At 40.0% G+C, this 26,288-nt stretch overlaps 1 protein-coding gene across 1 annotated transcript in view; it reads right to left on the bottom strand.

Moving 5' to 3' along the window:
• Window positions 1–7,874: 7,874 nt before the first annotated feature.
• The window catches only part of LOC146305694 (uncharacterized), a 32,386-nt gene continuing 13,972 nt past the window's right edge, over window positions 7,875–26,288 (bottom strand). The window contains exons 2-3 of the mRNA XM_084712739.1: window positions 19,726–19,778; window positions 7,875–10,405 (exon numbers count right to left, since the gene is read on the bottom strand). Coding sequence (XP_084568865.1) covers window positions 9,628–10,405; window positions 19,726–19,757 — 810 coding nt within the window. The 5' untranslated portion in view covers window positions 19,758–19,778 and the 3' untranslated portion in view covers window positions 7,875–9,627. The remainder of the gene's footprint in view (window positions 10,406–19,725; window positions 19,779–26,288) is intronic.

Below are 26,288 nucleotides of genomic sequence, written 5' to 3' on the forward strand. Positions count from 1 at the left end.
GTCAACAAAAAACGAATTGCAGTTTCCAAAACAAGTGGGTTGAACCTCCAACTTCATTAAACATTTGAAGTTGCTGAAGAACGGTAAGTCGAGGCTAATATTAGCTAGCTTAGCTTAGCTAGCACTAACTTAACAGCTCAGTGTTACATTATGATTTGTTAATGACTGCATACTCAAAGTTTAGGACTTGGGACTTGAGTGCAAAGACCCGAGACTTACTTGCGACTGTCCCACCTCTGACTTATTCTACTGTTAAGCTTTGTTATGTTAACATTCACCACCAGACTGCAACAGTTAGGCTTTAAGAAAAGAATCTAACTAAGTTTCTGGTTAAGGTATTTAATATTTAACCTGAGTGAAACATTTCCAGGGATGTCTATTTTGGGCTCTTTCTCAGACATTTAAAGGTGAACGATGATAAGAGGTAAAATCAACAAACATTAAAAGGCGGACCCCGTGTTAACAGAAGGAAACCAGGAAATAAAATCAGAGAAAACCCCAGTTTGTGCGGAACCTCCTTTAAATTTGTGTTTATATACAAATAAATGCAAGTAAATAACCCAGGATCTGTAGAATAATACTGTTTCAGGTGGATATTTCCTCTTTAAATACCGTCTTACCCGTTCCTCTGAGACAAGGAAGTGTGCGCGTGCTACAATTAAGGGTGACATCATTAACGCCAACAAAGCCTTGAGAAAAACAAACATGTTAACGGAGCGCACACACCTCGGGGACTGTACAGCCAGCTGCCTAATGGACCTAATAAAAACAACATGAAGGAATCTGACACACAAGTGCTCCTTATTTGTCCACATACACTCCATCTACATTCAACGCGCAGCAGGCTGTGGCACAAATTAGCTCGTTGCAAAACTACTTTTGTGCTGTTATCTCGAGGCGGGGTGAGGTGGATTGGTTGCTGTGAGTCACTGGGATGACAGCAACTGTAAAGAGTCACGGTGAAGGATACTGGGAGGTAACTTATATAATGGAAAACGTGCAGGGATGTCAGTTTCACACATAAATTATCAGTGTGTCCATCTTAAACTTTTGGGGATTTTCATGCCTTCATGCTCAGTACATCTTTGTCTTCCTGGTATTTTTTCCTCTGCTCAAGAAACTCTTGTCCTCCCTCCTCCTCTGAACAGTTTTTCACCTGAGGAGCTCATTTAAATTAAGGCTTAGGATGCTTTGTGAATAACTTTTATCTTGACCAGGTTAAATCTTAACTTAAAGTGGAAATTTTTAATAAAGCTCACAATTCTACAAAGTTTCTTAGAATTTTATAGAAACACTAGGAAACTTTGTGAATATGGACTCAGATGTTGTGTCAGATGTTTTTGTAAGATGTGTTGGGGAGTCCTGAACAGTTTCCCCACGTGGAATTGATCAGTGCAAATCACGCTTTTCTTCCCAACATCAACTTCTTGCTATGATGATGTATGATAGAGTTGTATTTAATATGTGGACAATGGTTGTTAAGTCTGAAATAGCTGTGGGTGATGAACTGTGGGTCGCTCCCTTTGGCAAAGTCTGCAGAAAAACAGACTTCAGGAAAGTGTGCATAAAGAGAGAAGAGTGAACTCGATGATTTAATAGTGGACACGCCCTGAGCTGTCTTTGTTTTTATATATTGAACAAATAAAATTAAAATCAAATGAAAAAAATCCTGATATTCAGTCAAAGTGTTAGACGTTCATCAGGGCAAATGTTTGAACAAAGGGAATCATAACGACATCAAATAGAGCACACCTGTGCTTGTTCATGCAGGTATACATGGGAAATGTAGTTCACAACTGTTGTTCTCAAGGTTAAAATACCAAACTCCACAGATATATCACAAAAACTGAGGGTGACTGCTTCAGATATGTATTTGTCATATTTTGATTCCCTCCCTGCTTTCTATATTGGTGTATTTTTAGTGTTATGCTTTTGGGAACTGCAGCGGTGAACAACATTTCCCATGAGTGCTTGCATGATGAGAGGCAGGTGGACTCAATAAAAGCCCTGATTCCCCCCTTTGTCAAACTTTTGAATGTGTGAGGGCTGAAAGCTTGACCACAAGACCTGCAAGATTTTGTTTTTCAAGATGAGATGTTTTTGTTGGTCTTGTTATTCCTCAGCAGTGAGCTGTGAGTGTGGTGGACTTCCTAAAAGTGTCCAAAAACTACTGAAAAATCATGTGACCACTGTTGTTCTGGGGGAAATGTTGCAACAAACATGTGCACTGTAGTGTATTTTGAGTGAATCCCACACAAACACCAAATGTGTGCTAATCTGCAAGTGAAAATAGTGCTGAATGAATGGACTATTTACTTACCATTTAACATTTGGTCATTAAAATTAAAACGTAGCGCAGCTTTTCTCCACTGCTCCGTACTTTAATCCTGCAATTACTGAGAAACATTTGGTGAAAACAACACACAGCTGTTTTAAGAACCTGCTGGGTTTTTTTCTTTAAGAATGTAACTTTATATTTGTGACCTGTTTTTAGATAATGGGCCTGGGGCTGAGAGCCACAGATATGATGGGAAAGCTGGAAAGTACTGAGAGACAGACTCATGCAATTTTGGTCTTTTCATGGTATCCCGACAGTGGAAAAATATAAAACAATATAAGCTTTTTTAATTTAAATCATTTTTCCATGACCTGATACCATTTAGACTCTTAGAACTCACTCAGTGGAGTCAGATCAAGCCAGATGCAACTCAATTTTTTAGTTTAATGCTCATCCTAACACTTATTTTCATTCTTTGTTACCTTTGTTTTTGTCCCAAAATAAAGGCCCAGCTGTGCTCCATTTATCTATCTATAGATAATCTACCTCTCTATGTATCCTTGAACTGATTGAAAGGATCAAAGTAATCTGGTGACGCACTCACCGAGCTCAGCTCTGTTGTTTTCGCCACGAAACGGTGCATTGATGAAAAGATGAGTCACTGGTTTGATTAAGCAGGAACTCCACATGGCAGATCCTGTTGTCATCACGCTCCACAGATATATGGAAATGTTCTTTTCTCATTTCGCGAGACAATCACACTCTCTCTCGCACACACACACACACACACACACACACACTGGTGCAAGTGCGACTTATTTTTTAACACTGACTGCAAACATAGGGTGCACATTAAGACCTCCATAGAGAAAAGGCTCATTTTTAGTTTTGACCAGTTTTTGAAAAAGAAACCAACGTTGTAGATTGTGATTTGACTGTAACCCCTAGTTATTTGACCTTTAGTTATTTGAAGACAGTACAAAGACAAGATATTTAATTTTTAAACAACACTTAAAAGGTATATGGGAGCTGACTAATTGTTGAAGTCTTAAAAGTGAAAGTCTTTCCCATTCTTGCTTGATATATGATTTAAGGCGCTCAGCAGTCCGGGGTCTCTGTTGTTGTATTTTGTGCTTCATAATGCACCACTTATTTTCAATGTGAGGCAGGTCTGGACTGCAGGCAGGTCAGTCTAGTCCCTGAACTCTTCTACTATGAAGCCACGCCGTTATAAACACATGCAGAAAGTGTCTTGGCATCGTCTTGCTGAAATAAGCAGGGACGTCTCTTAAAAAGACGTCATCAGGATGGAAGCATATGTCGCTCCAAAACCTGTATGTACCTTCCAGCATTAATGCGGCCTTCATGTTACCCATGATGCCATTAGCGATAACACACATACAATCACATATGTCTTCTGCAGTTAGCGCTGTAATTGTTTTACTTATGAGAGGAAAAAAATGAGTCTTAATTTTGCCTAAATGCATTTATTTTGTCATTTATGAAGTAGGCTAAAATGTCCTGTCGTGTTTTCCTGGTAAGAGGAAATAAAAACAGTAAAATGGTCTGTTATCACAACCTAAATGCATTTATATTTCACTTATGCACATATCTTCAATAACACATGTCAAGATAATATAATATGATGCAGAAATGGACAGGAACATTCATTTATGCACAAATTAACTCTTCCCAAGATTTATTCATAATGCCTGTTGTGAACTGAGTCACAATGGTTTGTCATTTTAAAAAAAGTGGGTCCCCAGAAAACAAATTTGGGAAACACTGCTTTATACAATCCTGTGATTTTTTTAATGTAGTGCTGCCTGAGAGGTCAAAGGTCACAGGCATTCAGAGTTGGTTTTTGGCCCCTTAAGTGCAGAGATTTCTCCAGATTCTTTGAACTTTTAAATTATATTAAACATCATAGATGGTGAAATCTCTAAATTCCTGCAGGTTTGTGTTGAGCCACGTTGGTCTGTAACTGTTGGACTATTTAAAGAAGAGAACACTGTTTGTACTTGTCATAAAGCGAATAGATAAAGCAAAAGCTAATAAATAGTTGTTACATCATGCTTTCTTTGTGGTTTTGCACAACAAGTTGTTGCTGAAGAACAGGCTCGTCTGTTCTGCAGCTTGTGATTCCCCCTCCTGACTTAACAGCCACCCTGTGTGTCCACAATTTATTTTAATGGGGAAAAATAAAAACACAACAGCACCCTTGATAGAAACGCATACCTTCTTTTTTCACTCACTCCAAGCCATTTTGGATCAAAGCTGCAACTAAACTGAAGGTATTCTCGTACGCAGGCCTCAGAACAGCCTGGAGGCTGGACGTCCATCATATTGTTTGACATCATGCTGTGTTGTCTCCAGTTTCATGTGATGTTTGAAACTAAACACTGTGCAGGACATGTGAGGAGATTTAAAAGAATGACAAGTTTTGCAAGTAAAAACAAGCAATTTGTAAAAACCTGTTTGACCAAAGACTGTTTGAAGCATTTCTTTATTATAGTCAATAAATTAAAAACACCAAGGCTGGGTTGCACCACAAAGGAATTATGTTGCACCTATAAGTTTTTACTTTAAACTGAGATTAAACTGAATTCTGTTTAAACTTATTTAAAATGTGATCCAGTATTTACTTTAAACTTACACTTTAGGAGATTTATCTTTTTAAACAACAACTAACTAACCAGCTAACTTGGCTAATCAACTGTTTAGCTAGCAACAAACACGACAACATTTTTAACATTTATATTAGCTAGCTATCAAATACTGTAACTGTATTTTTAGACAGTTAGCAAACAATATAACTTTTTAAACTTTTTAGCTAGCTAGCAAATAATATGATGTGGATTTTTTGTTTCTAGCTAGCCAGTAAAAATATAGTTGTTGTTGTTTTTTTTGCTAGCTAGCAAAGAAATCACATTTTTTGTGTTTTTAGCTAGCCAAGAAACAATGCAGCACTTTGTAAATACAAAGTAGCCAAAAGTTGGTTCTACCCTCTCTTTATACTTACTAGGTCCCGGCATTAGCACCTAATTTTTATTTATTTATTTAAATTTGGCTGGGCAAGAATCTCCATGTTGATTAAACTCTTTTGATTTACACTTCTAAACCTGGATTTACTAAACAGAGATTAGTTTTTAATCCTGCAACAGAGCTCTGCTAAATCTTTTAATCTGGATTTACTCATTTTTAAACCTGGTTTTGCTAAACTGTGATTAGAACTTATCTTAGATGACACGAACCCAGTCCTAGAGCTCTTTAAAACCATTCAACCCTGCCGTGCCTGAAAAACAAAGTCCAACTACAGGAAGAGCAAGTTTCAGGCTTAAAAAAGGCACACTGTAATCGAGGGAGCGCTGGTGAGCAATTACAGCGACAAGTGAAGAGCAAGAGGGATGAAGATAGAAGAGGGTGGGTGAGATGAATAGATAAATGTCTAAAGAAAGGGCTATTTCTGTATCATCATGGCTCTGTCCCACCTCCCGCGCTGACAGAGACACACTAACGTCCTCTCCTGCCGTGAGGAGCCTCAGTCAGTCAACTGATCGGGGTTTCTTTCAGCCGCAGCTTGCTGTGGATGTTTCCAAGGTGCGCCGCGTGTGTCTTCCTGGTTCACACTAAAAAGCCCTGAGGTGTTCATTAGCCGAGGCCCCAGGGCCCTGGACGCTGCCCGCCGAGGCTCTAACTCCTGCGATGGCGAGGCTTAAACACCGAAGTCCCTCAGTGATCGCACTCGTTTATGAGGAGGGAGGGAAGAAGCACTGGTAAACAAGCATTTCTTGTCCTGCAGAATCTCTAAGATGGTTTGTTTTGACATTTTAAAGATGTTTTACAGAGACATCTCAAAATACAAAATACTGGACACTATAATCACTTACCAGTCAATTTACAGTGAAATAAGATCTAGCTGACACAGTTAATAAGGTGTTAGGAAAAAACGGGGGGAAAAAAAGTAGAAATTTCATGAAGTGTGATTGTTAGATTTGCTCACAAGCGGCGAAGTAGATTAGCTTTAATTTTACCTGAGTGCAACTACGGTGAACCGTGACTTGCAAATTTCTGCCGTTGATTAATAACAAGCCATCTTGAAAGCTGATCTTTGTGGGGACGGAGAGTCGGAGTCAAATGGATGAAACCATTGTAGCTTATTAGCTGTGTTGCACCATCAGCTGTTATTTGACCTCCTATGTCATGAGTATGAGCTGCCCCACAACACAGACACGGTTTACACACAGTTAAGTATTATTAAATAATTTAATACTACCTGTCTTATGAGATGTTTATATGCACTGTCCTCTAAAGTCTGATGACATCCAGGCAAAGACAGGAAATGGTTTGTTTTCTTTTTACCCTCCAACTGGGTAAAATGCAAACTGGAGAAATTTGAAACAACATCCTCACATTGGTTCGATTCAGGAACTGGACCTTTAGGTGCGAACCCTCCACATGAAATGGAATTTAAATTGAAACCTTGAAGTCTGAATGAATTGTTCACAAGTGTTTATAGCTTTTTTTTTTACCCTTTTTTTTAATTATTTCTTTTCAAAAAGGCTCTTAAGAACAAATCTAGTTACTTTTGGGGCAGACCAGCTTTTCTCTGGAAGAGAGTTGCCAGTATTTATCAGTGAATGTTCTCTCGCATTGTGGCTCTCTGGGAAGAGCAGCTGTTAATATTTTCAGTGTCAAAACAGTTCAGATTTTCTGTGAACTCTCTGGCCCAATAAAACCATTTTTCAGCAAAAATGTCAGGGACCTGCGGGATTACTACACGGGTGCAAGACAAAATGTTCCTTGCAGCTTTATTACTCAAAGTTGGCTCTTACTGACATTTTATTTTTACAGAAGACAGAAAACAAACTTAGAAACAAATCCCTGATATCTCTGATTAGTTTACAGTGCGGATAAAAATACACAGCAAAAAATAGAACAGTAGTGTAGAGAACTAAAGGTTTGGCTAACCGCTAGTGTACTATGCTAACTTATCATAGACAATAGTCTCAACAATAAGCACAGCAACTTCAAAACTAATCTTCAAGTCACCAAAAACAACATAAATTAACTAAATGAATGTTTTGTAACACATCAAAAGTTTCACAATGCTTGTAGCAGCAGTTATCTCTCAAACACACCAGAGTAATTGTCCTTCACGGCTAACGTTAGCTAAGTGGAGATTAGTCCCAGAAACAAGTCAAGCCAATTTTCAGGTCTCCAGAAACTTAAGCAAACCCAAGTCTTTTAACACATTAAAAGTTTCACAATGATAGCAGCAGTAGTTTCCTCTCAAATTTGAACAGCACGCTATTAGTGTGCTGTCTGCAACGGCTAATGTTAGCGGACTAGGAGATTAGTCCCAGAAACAAGTAAAGCCACTTCTTCAGGTCTCCAAAAAGAACAAAATTTGACTAAATTTAAGTCTTTTAATACATTAAAAGTTCCACATTGCTTTTGGCAGCAGTATTTTTCTCTCAAACATTAAGTGTGTCTTCCTCCACGGCTAACGTTAGCTAACAAGATTTTTTCTTCATACCCTTAAAATGTATTCTGAACGAGACTGAATAAATAATTCCACAAAGTACCTCACAGCTTACATTTTTAAAGTACATTCCTTTATTTTACAATACAAATATAATAAGTAGAAATGATTTGGCAGGCAAACAATGAGTGAAAAGGGGAGTCGCAGTGAAACAAATTCAGAACTTCATTGAGTAAAACAGCTTATTTATCATTAGCACACTTCAAAAAGCCATATCGGTGATTTTCTCTGCACCGTCTAGCCTCAATTAGTTCACTATTAGGCACATAAGCGGGCTGTGGACTGAACTAATGTCACAGGCCAAACTAAGAAACACAAAACCTGACCTATAAAAATAGAAAAACAAAGCTGGTAGGGTGAGTTGATGGCTCCTCTGTGGTTTCGTGATTTCACCTTAGCTGATCTTGTTAAGCTGCAAGTTCAGCTAAGGTTGAAAAACTGCAGAAAGCAAAGCAATATCATTGAAATGTACAAGTGGTTATTTTCTGTTTTATCCTTTGGTAACCTGCTTCAGATTTAAAATGTGCATAGATCTTCTGATTTGCCACCACATGACAGTCTCACAGTAATATTGTGTATTAAATTACACTATCAATAGACAAAGACTGAGAATTGTGAGTCTACATGCCTGATGATGGGAAAACAGTGTGTAAACTCATTTTTATAATTTCAGAGTAGATACAATATTCATTCTGATGAAATCAAAGATGACACAATAAGCTATAAATAAATCCTCATATGTTTACCTATGAAAGACAAAATATGACAAATGATAAATAAATATATGAATGCAGAAATAAATAATTAAACACACAAATAAATAAAGGAAAAATAAATACATTTTGGTAATGAAAAATTATTTTTGTATTTGTACACTTATTCATTTAGTTATTATATATGTCATCATTTATTTTTTTCTTTATTTCTAGATTTATTCAAATAAATTGAATGTCGAATGTCAAAAAACAGAAACAGCATTACCAAAATGAATTTATCATTTACTTATGTATTTAATTACTTATTTATGCCTTTATTTATTTATTTATCTATCTATGCTTATGATTTTTTGTCCTTCATATTTGCAACATCCAGTTTCTTCTCACAATAAATCAAAAATGATGGGAGTTAAGATATAAATAACAAGAGAAGACAAAATAGAGACAATACATGGGTTGTGTATATGTATATAAAAAAATGCTTTGACCTTTCCTCTTTCGCCTGCTCAGTGAAACGAGGGCGAGATATCTGAAGAAACAGCAAGCTATGGCAAAGGAAATAATGACTCTATGCTAGCAGCTAGCATAGCTTAGCTCCGAAATGAGGCAAAAATGTGATAAAAGCAACATGTTGTTTTTTACTAATACCTGTACAAGGGCAGTATGGACATGGCAAAGCAGTGAGTGAGCATGTACAGGCTTTTTTTAGGACTGTGGAGTGTATAGTGAATACACTAGACTCAAAAAAGCTGATATGGCTGCAGGCGATATTCACAGTCTACACACTGATGTCTCTTCATTTGTGGCTTTATGCAAACCTCGCAGCGTTGGAAAAGTTGCCTCCTTCACAAGGCAGACATTATCTTCTGTCAGTGTGATCAAAATAAAAAAATATCCAAGACTTTGAGTTCAAAAATAAATCTGTACTTTCTGTAAACAGTTTTTCTTTATTCGGTCCGTGTTCTTTGATAAAACACACGAAGTGTTAATCAGAATCGTGGCAAAGCTTGACGGTGGTTTTGACCGTTCTGTCGAGTAGTGTTCAGTTAAAGTTTTAGATTTTAGGTGAGGGAGAGTGCAGAGTTTTGTCACTCGAAGTCTTCCCCGGCGGTTGCGGCCTCCAAAGCAGCGAGAGCCTCCGCAACCATCGAGTCTGTGACACTCTGCACCTCCTCCTCCTCGTTCCTCGCCTCCTCCTCGTCCTCGCTCTTCATCACCGAGATTCCGCTCTCGACGGTGGAAACGTCCGGAGTCTTTGGCAGCCTGAGCTCGTCCCTGGTGTCTGCCGAGGACAGGCTGGTGGTGCTGGTGTGGATGTCCACTGACAGGACGCTGCCCTCGTCCCCCGTGTCGCACGGGTACTCCGGCGTCCCTCCAACGCCCTCGTCTATCTCATCTGCCGACAGGCTTTCGCTGCCGTTCCTGCACTCGATGATGGAGCTGTCCCACCCATTGCTTCTCGCATGGTGTCCTCGCTCACCGTAACTCGTCTGGTTGTCGTACTCCTGTATGTTGGGGTAAACGGGCACCTGGCTCGGGCTTTTTTCTTGCACCATCCATCTGGGTCCCAGAGCTTCTGGCTGGATGATGTACACCTCCGCAGGTGGAGCGCTCGCCTGCCGGTGCAGCTCCTTCTCAGACGGCGCTGAGTGCAGCCTGTGGTTGACGTGGTTGTTGTCCACCTCTAGTTTCAGCGTGCTGTCGTTGGACTTGCTGTAGCCCAGGTTGTGGAAGCCCTCCTTCTGCTTGTTGTGGCTGCTGTCGCTGCCTCGGCCCCCGCCTGAGATGTGGTGGGGCTGGTAGAGCGAGCTGCCTGCAGAGTCAGTCTTCCTCCCATCCACCGCCACGGACGGGTCGTAGATGTAGCTGTGAGAGAGACAGAGGGACAGAGTGGACGGAAATCATCAGCTGCTGCAGGGAGGATGCATTTTTGTGTAACCACAGAACTTATTTCAGGCATCTAACCAAAAATTTGTTGACTTTATTTACAAGTTTTAGGAGTCATTCCTTCAGTACTCTATTGATTAGTCTTTCTTAGTCATTTTTCAAGTAAAAATGCATAATATCTATTTTCACATTCCTTAATGTGTGTATTTGTTGGTTGTCTTTAATTGTACCAATGCATTTTGTTATATTTTAAATATTTTGAGTAACGTTAGCGGCAGATTTCTAGGGAAGGCAACGTGGATCTGATGGTCCTCCCTTTGGTCGACACTGATCTCCACAATTGTTGGATGAATTGCCATCAAGGGTGGTAAAGTCATTCATGTTCCCCTTGTGATGAATTGATTTGTATCATTCCATCTAGCACCATCATCAGGTCATAATTCCTATTTGTCCAATGCTCTGGTTTATGACCAAACACCTGCAGAACTAATAACAATCTCTTCAGACTCATCTGCATGTGCTAATTCGCTAACATTAGTGTGCTAACAAGCCAAACTAAGATGGTGAACATGATCATCAGCTAACATCAACACTGTCATTGTGAACATGTTAGCATTTAGCTATTAGCTCAGCTAAACAGCCTCACGGAACAGCCAGTACAGCCGTAGTCTGGTTGGATTCTGGATAGTTTATCAAACAAAATAATTTAAGGTCACTTTGGGCTCTGGAAACTTGTGAGGGCCTTTTTTCCCACACTTTTGACCCCTGACATTTGAGACTAAATGTAATGAAAACAATTTGTAGTTGCAGCCCTGGTTATTTCTGGTTAAACTCTACATGTACTTAACACACGACAGAGACAGACAGAATGACAGATGAATTGGCTGTTTCCCAAACAGTCTGAGTTACAGTTGACGTCACTATTTGATTTCCTGGATCAGTGTGGCGACAGACAGAGGGACTATTTCTGTCCGCCTGACTGGGCTTCTGGAGTCAGATGTTCCCGTGGCAATCGATGAAAACACCATCAGATATTGTACACTGACTGCAACAAGGATACTTCATTGTGCAGTCGATGCACCTTTCTAAATGCCACTGTTGTGTCTCAGATATGCATGCACTTCATGTTTACAGATCCTGCATCTTCCCTCGCCATGGCTGCGGTAATGTATGCACCACTCATGTGTATGTCAGATACAGAATATTATGCAGACTGTTGTTGGCAGGAGGTGTACACAGGCCAGTGACTGCACTCTTCTGTTTGCTATTCTGGTTCAAACAGTAAAATACTGACTTCGGCTCTCAGATGCTGTTGTGTTTGTGTTGCTGACTTAAATGGAGCAGAGGCAACCACAGGAAAAAAAAGACATGTAAGTGAAGAGGATGAAATGCACAAAGCACACAAACACAGATGTTTGTGTAACTATAGGCTGCATTGCATGACCTTCCATGCTTACGCTTGCTCTTATTCTGACCTTAAAGCTACAATATTAACATTAAAATAACACATTAATGGTGTATTCATATTATCGTTTGACCTTTGACCCTTGCTGCTCATCCATGAAATGTCTTAGGCCTGAAACTAATTTCTCAATGATGTTTAGAGATTTTGATGCAGAAACTGATATAGATATTTGGGAATTCAGTAATTATGTATCAATAAATAATATATATTTTTAATCATTAATGCTTAACTGAAAAACTATGACTTTAAGCTGTTCAGTACAGAGCTGCAACCGATTAGCAACAGCCTAGCCTGGTTTAAAGGCTAACTTTTTGCCCCTTTCCCGGCATTTATGCTAAGCTAGGCTAACTGTCCCCTGGCTCTAGCTCCACACTTAACATACAGATATAAGAGCAGTTCCAATATGCTAATCTAGCTCTCGGAAAGAAGGCTAAAAAACATATTTTCAACAATTAAACACTTAGTGACTACTCTTAGACGCTAGCTTATTCATCTTGATGCTAAAAATATAAGAATAATGAGGAAAATAAAGTTAAACACTCAACAAACCCCAACAGCAGCATTTAAAGGAACAGTTAAATATCTCGGAAACAGCTTATTTGCTTTATTTACAGGTAGTTGGGAAGACAGATACCAACTTAAGATCATAGCTGCAGCCAAAAGGCAATTAGCCTAACTTATATTAAAGGCTAATCATTTCCCAGTTTCCAGCCTTTATGTTAAGCTAGGCTAAGGGGCTAATCAGAGACAGACACATCATCACAGGAATGCCAAGGCTAAACAGCTGGTGAAGTGAGATACACGCTGGAAAGTCCAGAATATTTTAACTTTTATGCATGTTTAAAAACTGATAGAACACCATTATGTGCAGCACAAGAGAGAAGCATATATCACACTTGCCGTAACACAGGAAAACCATAATTTTGCTGGTGACTCCCTACTTCATGCACAGATAATCTATAATCAGTCAATCTAGATCACTCTAGTAAAGAGAGCATATAAGCATATTTTCCATAATTAACCACTTAAAAAGGAGCCTACTCTTAATCAGCATAATGCTAAAAATATAAAATGGCAACACACTGTTTTTTTGTCACAAAGAAAGCTAATGACATTGAAAATACCCCAAATATATATCACTATAAACAGATTTCCATCTGGGTTTTATGCTCCCACTAAATCTGCTGTTTGCTGCTGCGAGAGGACACTGATCACCATAGTTTACAGCTGAAGGTCTTCTTGTAATAACAGCTCAGAAAATACATTTGTTAACAGAAATTGAAAGGAGAAAAAAACAAAAACAAATGGGCTGCTGATTATGTTCCGGAGTCTGTCTCAGTAAGAAATACACAATAAATGCTAATAAACACAAATTTATTCACATTTTGTTTTTTTTTCATTTTGTTATAGAAATACTGAAAATAATGAGCCCTGGTTATGCCACAGTTCATCTCATTAAGATGAATGACAAATGTTTAATACGACGGGGGCATTTCACCTGCAACCAGCATAATAAGTTCCCGTTCTCAATCAGAAGCAGCACTAATACATTATTTAGCATTAATGTGATTTATTTCTCATTCATTCCTTCATTAGATGTTTCAGTTGAACTTGTGCTCTCGTCTGCTCACCTCTCTGCTGTGAAATGACTCTCCTATTGGGTAAATTACAGGCCGGCACACGCGCAGACTTGTCGATGTTGTCCCAATTCCTCGTAGGATGGTCGAGGTCGATAAAGGTCTGCGACTAATTAATGCTCACTTAAGCTCTACGCCTTAAATAGCCCCTTGTAGGTTATAATGGCTGTCTGATATTGCATTTTGGAGGATTCTTCTTACAAGGGTAAAAGCACAAGATCACACTCTCACACACCTCGACAGGTATTAGGAGTGCCGGCGGGGGGGCTTTTTATTTTGTGGACGGTGTAACAGGCTGTCAGACATCACCTGCTGCGAGAGCCTCATGTTTTTCATCTCTTCCTCCTTTCATTTGTTTTCTCCTCCACCCTGCGAGCCTCGCACTAACCCCAGCAGAGCTCCCTGCATTTCACACCTCCCGAGGTCCCCCCCCGCTCCACGCAAACCTCCTCCGTGTCTCTCTTCTTTCTGCGTCATTGTAATGTAGTCGCTGCTCGCTAATCTACTATCCCTTTGCACTTGACTTCTCCTTGATTTGAGCGCCTTCCCTCGAGCTTTTCCCGTCTATCGTCTCACTCCCGCCTCTTCCTCCTGCTGCTTCAGTTGTCCTCTTCACTCTCGTTTTCTGCTCCTGCTCTGTTCTTGGCTTCACTTCACTCTGTTCAGTATTCATGTACTTAACAAAGAACCCGAGCACTAAGAAGAAAACTTTAACATGCACTCTGAGAAATAAGGGTTCTAAAGGGGTTCTTGCTGAAGAGACGAGGCTCTACCCAGAACCATTTGCTTCTGAAGAACCCTTTTTTCTTAATACAATTCATTAGAGGTTCTTTGTAAGAATATGGGTTCCATTAAGGGGTTCTAGGTAGAAAAGAGGGCTCAATGTGATACCCTTAAATATATGTCTAGATCTCTTTGGGTGGGTTCTACATCAAACTCTTGGAATATTCAAGGATTTTTTGGTAGAAACCCCTGGATAGGTTCTACATGAAACCTGTATATAAAAGGGCTCTTGGTAGAGCCCCCTGGGTGGGTCCTTGTTAGCATCCTTAGAAGGTGGAATGGTTCTGGACAGAACCCCAAGAGAGGGGTCTGGGTAGAACCATCAAAGAGGACTTCTCCTTAGAACCTGTCACTGGGGGTTCTGGGTTTTATGCATGATAATAACCCACCACAGAATTCCAAGCTTTATAAAATATTCTACTAAGACCCAAAAAGGGTTCTCCTATAGAGACAAGCTGATGAACCCTAATGGTTCTCATTTTATTTCAGTTTTTGACTTTTGCATTTCTGTATGTATTTTTTGATTCAACCTTTTTTCTCAGTAGAACCCCCAAAACTTGTGGGAACATGGTCTGGTTCACCATATAGCACCAAAGTTCAAATTTTTTTTAACAGACCTCGTTCAAGAACCAAAGAAAATTTGGTAGAAAAGGACCAACAGATGGTTCTACCCTGTAGGTTAGGTTTAAGGTAGGACCCTCTAAAAGTGTTCAAAGTAGGAGCGTTATAAAAGGTTCTCCTAGGAACCAAAAATAGGCCTTTTCCACCAACATGGAGCCAGCCCTGTCCCAGTTCCTGCACTTAATTCTGAACCGTCCGTTTCCACCAAAAATAAACTGGTTCAGAACCTGAAAAGTTGGTTCCCTGCTGGAACAAAAAAAAAATAGCAGGTTTTACTTGAGAACCAAAGCAGGTATGTCATATTCTACAGGTTCTTGTGCAGCGCCCTTTGTTGATGACATCCTGTTGATGATGGTTCTGCTCAAAAGTGGTGGGAACACAAGGTCACTGGAGAGCACCAAGGTTCCAAGAAAAGGCTCAAGAACCAGAGCTAAACTGAAAGAGTTCTGCTATGCGGACAAGCTGAAGAACCCTATACGGTTCTCATTAGCACTTTTAAGTCTAAGAGTGTGTATTGATTGATTCAGCAACAGCTTTTTTCCTCCCTTCCTGGTAAGCAGACACACAGAACCCTCACCCACCTACACATTTACAGACACACACACACACACACACACACACACACACACACACACACACACACACACACACACACACACGCTCACCCTCTCTGACTCGAGCACCTCTCTCTCACCCCTCCATCCTCCCCTCCCGTCTCCCTTCACAGTGGAAAGCTGAGAAAATGAATGTTTTCCATTTCTCTCACCACTGCTGTGTCCCGACTGCCAAGGTGAAATTTGAGGCTCGCTTTCAGAAGAGCCAGACACACACACACACACACACACACACACACACACACACACACACACACACACACACACACACAAGGTGTTTTATAAAAATAAAAAAAAAAAGACCAATGATTCATAAAGCCGGACAAAAGCTGTGAGAGTGAAACTGTATTTTCATCAACGACAGGAGGCTGCCCTTTCTATCTCCAAGATATTTTCCAAGAGCAGACTCAGACGTGTTTCTGTGATTTTTCTGTTTTTGTTATTTGGTGAAGTGAATGGAGACAAAACGGACACAAAGGGCAGACAAAATGTCAAAACTTTTGGGGTTCATTGAATAAAAAAAAAAAAAAAAGACCAATTTTATGTGTATGTAAGGGGTGTCAGTGTTCAGTCAAATAAATCAGCTGATAGAAATCGCAGACCTCCACACAGGAGGAGAGAAGCAGCGTCTCGCCGCTGCTGAGCTCAGATTTTAATACCAAAACAGCGTCTTTGCATGTAAGTAGGTGCAGTTGACTCTGGGGAGTTCCTGCTCTCCTCTCTCTGTCGGGATTCCCTTTCTGTTTCGTTTTGTTTATGTCCTAGAAGAAGCCATTATCTGCAGACGTTTTAATTCTAATGGAGCAGCAGAAAAGACGTTCACTGCATCAGGTTAAATCAAACACTGATTAAGATATTGGAGAAGATTCTGTTGTCGTTTTCGAGCTAATGAAACGATGAACGGCGCCTGCAGTATGTGAGCACAATACTGAGTCACTTCTTGTGCTACACAGGTTTAAGCTGATTATATTGGTTTAAAATATAATTGAGTGTGCAGTGGTGCCTATGGATTTTATGCCGCCAACACCATTAGGGTTGTGATGAACATCCTGAGCTTTAGGTTTCTTTATGCGAGGCACATTGTCCTCTTAAGGCGATGGAGTCCAACACAAGGCAACACAAGTGGGTTACTACTGCGTTAAAAGTAAATATTTAACATATGAATACGTGTAATGCTATCTCAGAAAAAAGAATCATTGTAATTTTGTGTTTGATGTTTTGTTGAAAAGATGTTTAATTGTTAAAACGCTCAATATTTGAATGGGATCACTGCATCAGCTCAGTTGGGGTCCCTGTGCAGAGGACTCAGAAACACAGGGTCAACACGACAAAAACACAAAGACAACCCTTTTTCAACTTTTCCCAGCAGTCCGCTGACAGTTGCTTCTTTTTTGGGCGATACTTTCGGACAGTTTTTGTACTTTGTTTTGCTAATTCAATGGTCTGCCTCAAAAGAACGAGTGAGAGCTGCTGCTCAAAGACAGCTAATAAGAGAGACAGCTAATAAAATGCACCAAAACGCAGATGTTAAGAGAAAAATTCAGAGAAAGTGAAAATGAATTCATGTTTTCTTCATGTTTTTTTTCAGATTATGTTTTAAAATGTCCTGAAGTTGTATCAAGTTGTACTGTTAGCCTGTGGACTTTTCTACAGGTGTGCAAAAGTTTTTGCTCTTTGACCAGTTTTTAAAATAAAAAGTCCTCAGTTGTTAAAGAAAATAAAAGTCCTGGGTTGTTGCGTGAGTGTCAGCCTGCTGATACTGAGGCCGCACTGTTGACCCAGTAACCCACACACCTACCCTGCCAAACCCCAAACACCACTAAGCCCAGAAATGTGACACTCCAGACAATTAGGGAGGTATGTGTATGTGTCACAAGCATTCACATGTGTGTCTTTGACATGGGAAAGAAAAAAAAAAAAAGAAGTGTGGAGTTGGGGATTACGACTCTGGTATGCGAATCACAGCGTGCTCTTTCATTAATCTGCAATCAAAATCTCGTTTCCCGGCCCTGTTCTGTCTCCTCGCTCACCTCAAAAAGCACAGCTAATGTCGAGCCCTGACAACGATGCCTCGTAGGCTTTTAATGAATAGACAGTCCTGCAAAGAAATACAGTAACCAAGGGTGATGGCTATTGGCATATTGACTCACAGTTTGTACAAAGAGCCCGCGTGAGGCTGAGAGTGCAGACATATTATAAATGGACCTCTCACTATCTGCATGAAACAAGACAAGAAATCATTATGTGGGCAAGGAGACATTAGAATCGGCACCAGATAAGGAAATCTACAGTGAGAGGTTGTTACTGAAGCGGCAGATACTTCACAACTTAAATAACTGACTCACTTGTTTTCAGCAATTCATCTCTTAAAACTAATGAAAGTAAAATAAGAACAGTCTGCAGCAGCTGAGTCTGAGCTAAATGCTAATATCAGTATGCTAACATGCTAACAATAACAATGCTACCTTAACATGCTAACAGTTTTTCCGGGCATTTTGGCATAAACTGAAGAACTGAACCAGAACCAATTAATTGGTTATTAGTCACAACTGTATTCTGATAATCAATTAGCTGTTCCAGCTGGTTACAGTTTTTTAAATGTAAGATTCCTTCCTTGGGTTTTGGACTTTTGGTCGTACAAAAGAAGCAATCTGAACAGGTCTCTTTGACCTCTGGGAAATAACGATGAGCATTTTCTTCTTGATTAAAAAAGAAAAGCAACAGAAAATACACAAGGGGAAAGCAACAGAGACAAAGCCTGGAAAGTATGGAAGCTTCTTTTTTCTTGGAGCTACTTACTGAACCAGTTTGATCTCTGTCCCGTTTTTATCTTCGTCATTTATCTGCCCTCTGAAAATGCTATTAGTCTTTAACCTGCCCTGAGTCAAAATGTTAGGATTTCTTTAAGGTCTCATTCAAAGGTTTCCTGCAGAGTTTTATAGGTGTTTGCTTTGCGAGGCAGCTCGATTGCAAAATCAACATAAGAATCCATCTTGCCAGGATTCGAGTTATTGGCTTGTGTCGAGCCACAGCGGTTCAGATTAATCGGTGTCCTATGAGGAGCTGCTGGCAGCTACAGGGATGGTTTAGGTGTGAGGCGACGGCGAGAAGCGACCGCTTGTTCAAAAACAACTCCTGAATATATCATAACACAGGAGCCGTGTCACGCAGTAAAACTGTTCAGGGTGTCATCTACTAACTAAACTGATCACTAGACAACAAACTTTTAGTTTCCTGTTATCTGAATCAAAGGTTAACAAGCATTAAGACTGTTAAAGGACAGTTCACCCCAAAAAAAAAACAAAAAAAACATGTGACTGACTTCTTATTACTTCAGTGGAAAGAAATCAATGAAAACTGTTGACAGTGAGGTCTGTGGATTATCCACTGAGTGACAGGGGGAGCGTTTCTGGAAAGTGATGTTTCTTTTTATTTATTACCTTCACCAAGGCAGTTTGTTTGTCTGTTTGTCAACAAGAGTGCAGGAAAAACTACTGGCAGGCGTTTCATGAAATTTGAGTGGAAGGGTGCAGCTTGAGCCGAGGAAGAAATCAATAAATTTCGATGAAGAGACGAAAACGGGGTGGACACGCAAATTATTTTTCATTTTGTTTCAATGTAATTCAGAGTTCAACATTAATGTTTTCAGAAATTTTTACCTTCCCCTGTACAAACTGTTTTATTAATGGTTATTAAATAACAACAGAGGCTAAAGTTAACTGTCATTTTTAATCTAGGGTTGCACGATGTATGAAATGTCAGAAAATAGTGAAAAAAGTCCATCCTAGTGTCTTGCTTTTTCAGTCTGAAACCCAAGATGTATGCATGAGAAATCACTAACAATTTATTATCAGTTTAATTGCTCAGTCAGGCAAGTGAGTTACCAGATTTTAACTTGTCCAACATGGTATTTTACTTGCAAGAGGGGAATCCTTATTGTTGAGAACTTTAATTGATATATAATCTATATTGTATCAATATTAATTAGATTTCCATCACATTTCTTGGGGAGAACCAAAAAACCCTTGAAACATGACACCAAAATTGGTGACATGACGCTAAAATAACAGCGAAGCAACCACTGAAAACAAGGGGTTTTAAGATTGTGAAGACAGAAAAGTGTCACAAAGCAAACAAGCAAGAAGAGGTAATGACTGCAGAGTCGCACACACTTCTCACCTTTTTATCATCCTGCAGCATTGGCACCCCATTTGGCCCGCTGTGTCGTGGAGCTGTGGAGGGACATTAAGAAAGCAATTAAAGTTTAATCACACAAAACACCCGACTCCGACTACACAGCACAGACAAAATCGAAAGCGACAAAACTTCTGTGAAAACGTGCACGTATCGTTTTTCCGAGTGACATTTTCCCATCAGCTCGCTCATAAAGGAAAGGTTACAGTTAGCTCCGCCGTGCGACGACACACACACACACACACACACACTTTGACAGAGTCCGAGTCTGCTATTGATCGGTCAGTTCACCACCTCTGACATGTGAGCGGTTTTTAAATGAGGGCTTTTTCGGGGCTCTCTTGAAGATCTCAGCTCATCAGTCAAGTTTTTGCTTTGCCCTTGGTCTCGACGGTGTTTGGACACGAGGATGAAAACTCTGTCTGCCTCAAGCACCGATAAAGATGTTATTGCCATCCATCACTGTTGCGTGCGTGTGTGAGTGTGTGTGTATCCATGAGCAGGATGGGAGTGACCTTTTCTCTCCTGGTGGTGTGTTTCTCCAGGCTTTGGCATTTCATTGCCTGGGTAAATAATTAATCACTGAGTCTTGAATGGGGTTTGTCTGCAAGCGAAGGAGACAGAGAGAGCGACAAAGGTAGAGGACACAGTATCTCTTTGTGGACTCAAAGGGAGGATGTGTGCCTACGAGACAAAACAGGTTCTATTCTTAACCTTAACTCTCTGACCCCGCCGGCCATCCCTTTACCTACAGATCAGACTTTGAGCAGTACAATAAGTTTTGGGTGCAGTTTTGTCTCATTACAAATGTTGTTTCGAATACAAGAGAAACCAGATCTGAAAATTAGATTAAAAAGATGCATCTGGTATTTTTCTTACTGTCAACAAGTGTCATAAAAATAGCAAAACAAAGCCTGTTCGCTCCTTTTGAGGATGTAAATCTTTAAAGGAGTCACAAATGTGTGGTTTCACTTCACAAACAGGTGGGCGCTGTAATTTTTACCAAATGTTCCTCAAACAGGTGTAAAAGTGCATTATTTGGGGGCTATTTTTAGCAGCGGACTAACACACATTTCATATTCTTGTGAACGATAACAGCAACAGGATGTATGGTTAAAGGTTTTTCAGTGATTTTAAAATAATTACTTCATAGGAATATACGCTGACATGATTCCTTGAGAAAGCCGAGTGCCTCGATTGCTAAAAATGCAAAGAATTTACATAAAGGCTTCGTGTAATCCGTATTTATTTAGTGCAGCAATGTTGGTCCATGGTCCACACACTGTGGACTAGATTTAATCATCAATGTGTGAAATACAGTTTTACTGCAGCTGTTGCTTTTTAAAGTCAGCAGTTTTAATGCAGAGCTGCAGAAACCAGTGGACAAAAAAAAGTTTTGAACCCTGGAATTAGTAGTATACTGTCTGGTATCATAAAAATGTAAATTTTCTAAAAATGAAACCAGTTGGTTGCTCATTTTAAAGGACTTACTTTAATTTTTACTATTATTTTTTAACAAAGCAAAAGCACTTATACAATTACTCAATTAATCAATGGAAGAATCCGTGGAATACTTGATTTCTAAAATAAACAATAGCTGCAGCTCTACAGGAATACATTGTTTTCTTCACCCAAACAATAAATAGTTTGATTTTTAACAGACAGTTAATCATCAAAGGACATTCATTCTCATTCTCCTATGATATTATTGCACGTTCATCCTTAAAGTGCAAAAAGTAGATCATAAACTGATACTGCAATATATTAAAACCAATTTTCAATACTCTTTTTTACATCACTTATGTATACCTCAGCTTTAGTTTTGATGTCTGACTGTTTTTTATGTTTATTTCTCTCATTTAGTCTCATTTTAAAACCGCACTAGAAATACTTTTTCCCATTTTCACTGTAAATCCCAGCAACAAACAAAAAGCAGTGACAGAGGTCTGAATTATTACTACTTCTAGGGAAGAAATATGTATTGGTGTCAGCATTTTTTTGTGGTTTGGTGACCTTGAGGTTGTGGTTCTTCTACAATTTTTTTGTAACATTACGCCCATCTTTTGCACCTCAACGCTCCACGGTTTAACGCCGCTCTAAATCAGGCCAACTGCTCTGATTTATGCTGGAGGCCTGCGTATCTGATCCAGCCACTTGTTGAACTGTGTTCATAGTTCAGGTTAACAGATTTTGCACTCTGCTTTGTTCATTTAATCTGAGGAACATGTCACCCGGTGCAACAGTGTGGCTCAGTGATGTGTTTTTAATCTTTGTGGACAACAATGGAGCTCCACAGCACAAGATAAGAATAGAATATATCAGGCTTTGGCGACACAGACAATACTTGTTAGTGGGTTCATTTGGCGCTTTATTGTTTTATAGTTTGTGTCTTGTATTGTTCTGTCTGTATTTTCTCGCTAAATACTTTTTATGTATGTGTTTGTTCTTGAGTTTTATGAATTTTAAAGGCTGTCTAGAAACTGGCATTGCAAATTAGCTTGGGCTATAAATGCTGTGTGCGTGAAACTGGTTGCTGCATACTCATACCTGTACAAATAAACACTGAATAAACAAATATTTCAGGATGAGTTTGGTCTTTTTTGAAGTTTGCTGACAGCAAGATAAATACAGGATATGGCCGGCCAAAAAGAATCATCGGTTTCCTCCAAACGTTTGCATCCACCAGTCCTGCAACTTTTCGAGATGTGGTAAGTCCCGGCAACTCTGATGTAACAGGCTTCAGTTCTGTCGTGGGACTTCATACATATTTCTGAAAAGTCCTGCGGGGAACGAGCTGAGAGCTCCAGGTGGGCTTTGCTTGGGGGATTGGTATGAAAAATTCATGTGGGACCAACAAATCCACTCTTGATGTACAGCACTCCTCATGTTAACATTAAACAAGCAGGCAGATCTAAAGAGGGACTCCTGAGTTATATAATATTACAAGGCTATAAATCCGATGTTGTGAACAGCACTAGCGCGTCCAGCTCACACTTTTTTATATGAAAGGCTGTATTATTTGTGCAAAAGCAGCAAAGCATGACTTAGCCATCCCAAGGCATCTAATTATCCCCCTACAGGTCTGCTGCTGTGTACCACGACATAAAAAGCATCCAGAGGTGGGTGCAGTCACCGAGGATGCAGCCGAATTCAGCTCGGACAAATCTCACGAGGACAATCCCCTCGTCTCTGAGTGGCCTCTGTTTTCCTCTTCATCGTAACGATCTCTTAAGATTTGAGGAGGGTTTGACTTGTTGGAACAAACCCCACCCACACACATTCATGTGCGTTTTCACTGGGACTTCTAACACGTTCAGAGCCACTTGTGGAAAAAGCCAAGAGGGTGTAGCATGCAGAGAGCGGTCCAGAGTGGTGGAGGGCCCGGCAGTTCAACAGGCTTTAAAGCCCCACTCCAGCGTATTCGGGCACTTTTATGATAGTTCATATTTTTCCGAGTAATTTCCTAATAATGTTGATTTACCACACTGTTCACCACCAAGTATATTTGACAAATAATTCTGTACTCAGTGTTTAAAAATTCAAGCTGCAGCTAAAATAAAACAATGACTTATGACTACAGTTTAAACTGCAGGTCACACGCCTTCATGCAAGCTTGTGTAGGTGCAAAGTCACACTTCACCTCCACGCCAGAGTGAGTTAAACATCCTCACGCAAATTGTTTTTTGTGATTTTGCATCAGCGCACGAAAAGCAAGTCATGCAAGCGGGATTTCAAAATAAAGGCACATCTAAAAGATGATGATAAAGATAAATATTTTCACTTTGCATTGATAATACTGGATTGCTGAAGACTGAATCAATATATCGATCAAGCTATGCGATGCCCATTTTGTCCTGCGAGCTGCTTCAGTGATATCATATGTTCATAATGTAACGTACTTACTGTAAATCAAAATATGGTTTTATCCAACAACTAAGCAAACAGTTTTGTTGACTTACACAAACTGCAACTGTTTAACAATATTAATCATTTTCTGGCAGCGTCTCATAAAGCCACTAAAATGTGCTTAGGGCATCAGTATGAGACACAGAGGGGGTGTCTGTCTCAAAGGACATGTGCAGGAGGCTGGGGAAGAGCCGAAAGGGCGCCGCCTTCCCTTCATTTTCCTCCTCGGCGAGGGGGAGAGACAGCTACACCTCCAAGCATCCAGCTCGGCGGCTAACAGTAGGAATAGAGAGAAATAGCGGTTTACCCTTAAACTGCTTTCTCTCCAGCGTTAGTGTCACGACCCAGAGAGTGGGTGCTGGTCTTCAGCAGTCACAGCCCCAGAGGACAGTGTTGACTTGCAGTAGGCTCGGGATATACATGCTTTTTAACTGTGTGTTTGCATTTGTGGACGCTTCGTGTTAATCTCTGAGGATGCACACAACCGTCGCTCCAAATGGACGCAGTTTAATGCGAGGAAGCCATGATGCCTCTCATCTGACCTCACGATTCGATTCTGATTGAGAGGGTTTCATGTAACTTACGTTAAAGTGGCCGCTGTCGTCACCTAATATCCCTGCTATCGCTCTTAATTCTACCAATGCTGACCAATCTGGTTGCCGTGGTAACGGATGAGGCCTATTAACCGCATCCCTGTCCTCTGCTCGACAAACATTACCCCGAAAACGTTAGTTAACACCGGCCGGAGCTTTAAACGGAGGAAACTGTCGTACCGTCAAGCACCCGCCCAGCTGAAGTGTCCCTTATCTTCCGGGAGGGGAGCGAGAGAGGAGGTAATTTCCCAGCGGGCATCAGGAACCGTCCCATTAATGGAACGTCGTATTAGAAGTCACTATCAGCTGACTTTTACAATTACTAGTCACATTCAGGCAGGTCAATAATCATCTGACACGCTCCAACTCTCAATCCTCTGATCGCTCAGGCTGATTTCTCCCTCCGTTGCCACCATCCTCCTCCTCCTCCTCCTCCTCCTCCTCCTCCTCCTCCTCCTCCTCCTCCTGTTTCCTTGCTGTGGGGTGGCACTTCTTGCCTTGTGCATTATGTATATTCCATATCTCAGTGATATGTGTGTGTGCTGCTGCTTTCCACTCTCTATACCCTTGGGGGTGTTTTAATGTGCTTGCCTCCGAGTCTTGCAGCCTGCTTGGATTCGTTTGGGGAGCGTCTTGACGCTCGGAGCCTCGTCTGCCAAATACGACAGAATATTTGTTGCAATAAACGGTCCTAAACCCTTTGACATGGCGGTTTCTAAATTGTTATGAATTAATTATGAGTCTGAATAAGTTTAGCTCCTTCCTGGCACCATGTTTTCACTACAGATAAAAACACTGTGGCAGCACTTGGATTAATAAGTGTTGTGACAGCGGGGTAATTAAGCAATAATCTACTTGAAGTTTAAAGTCTCACTCCACATGTTTCTTAATAAATATGGTAATATGAAGGTTAAAGACACATTTCAATTAAAAGAGTTGTAATTAAAATTTCATTATTGAGTTATTTTCAAAATTATACACAGATAAAAACACTGCAGATCTTCCTGGCTGCTTGTAGATGGAGCACAATGGATGTTGTTGCTGCACTCATCAATGTTATTATGTTAAGAATTTATGAAATTATTAAGTGCAATAAATATCAGCTGGCTCTGCAGTTTCTTTGATGCTCTTCAGAATGATTTAGTGTCTTTCAGCTCATTGTTTCGGTTTTCTTGTCCATGACTTTACTGTTTGGATTCACTCTCACAGCTTTCATCACTGTCACTTCCAAAAGTTTTTGTTTTCACTAAAAAATCTCTGCTGTTTGGTGCTGGGCAGGTAATTTGCAGTGGGTTTATTAGACAAGCAAAGGTCGCAACTAGCGACCTTACATTCACCACATGGACAGAAACATCAGACTCCAACTGAATACTAACGCTTCTCTGTCTGCTGCATGTGTCAATATTTTGTCGGATCAACTTAATTTTGTGATTAGGGATGAAACAATTACCAGTTTCATGATAAACTGCGATAAAACTCCCGGCGATAACCTTTTCAAAAAACATGTTTAATATCCATGGTTTGAAAAACTCACAAAGAATAAAGGATTTAATTGAGTCAGAATTTAACCCTCAATTTTCTGTGTATTAAATAGATTACCTGACTAATCATTTCAGATCTGATCTAATTGTTCTTATTCAGTAGGAGCAGCTAAAATCATATTTCCCCAATATTTATTGTTTTTCAACCAGTATATTTAGTATATGTAGCTCTGCTGAACCCATTTATCACAGAGAATAAAGAATGAGCATCTTGTAAAATGTCATTTCTTCTTTCTAGGTGGTTTGTTGGGTCTTTGCAGCATTAGCTGTCAAAATCTGGCTGCAACACTACAATTACATAATAAACCAACGAGAGAAGATGGAACAACGTGAGCTTTTCAAGAACATTTTTACCCCTGAAGAGAACCTCATGACTTTCCCTCTCATGTGTCAGATCATGGGGACTGAACAAGCTTTGGAAAAGCTCAAGGCTGGAAAACACAGAGTTCAATAAAACTAGACATGGCAAACAGGCAGTTAATTTGTGGCAGAGACGTGCTGAATAATA

This window comes from Lutjanus erythropterus, chromosome 23 (assembly GCF_056507025.1).
Source record: "Lutjanus erythropterus isolate fLutEry1 chromosome 23, fLutEry1.hap2, whole genome shotgun sequence".
NCBI classification, from domain to species: domain Eukaryota; kingdom Metazoa; phylum Chordata; class Actinopteri; order Lutjaniformes; family Lutjanidae; genus Lutjanus; species Lutjanus erythropterus.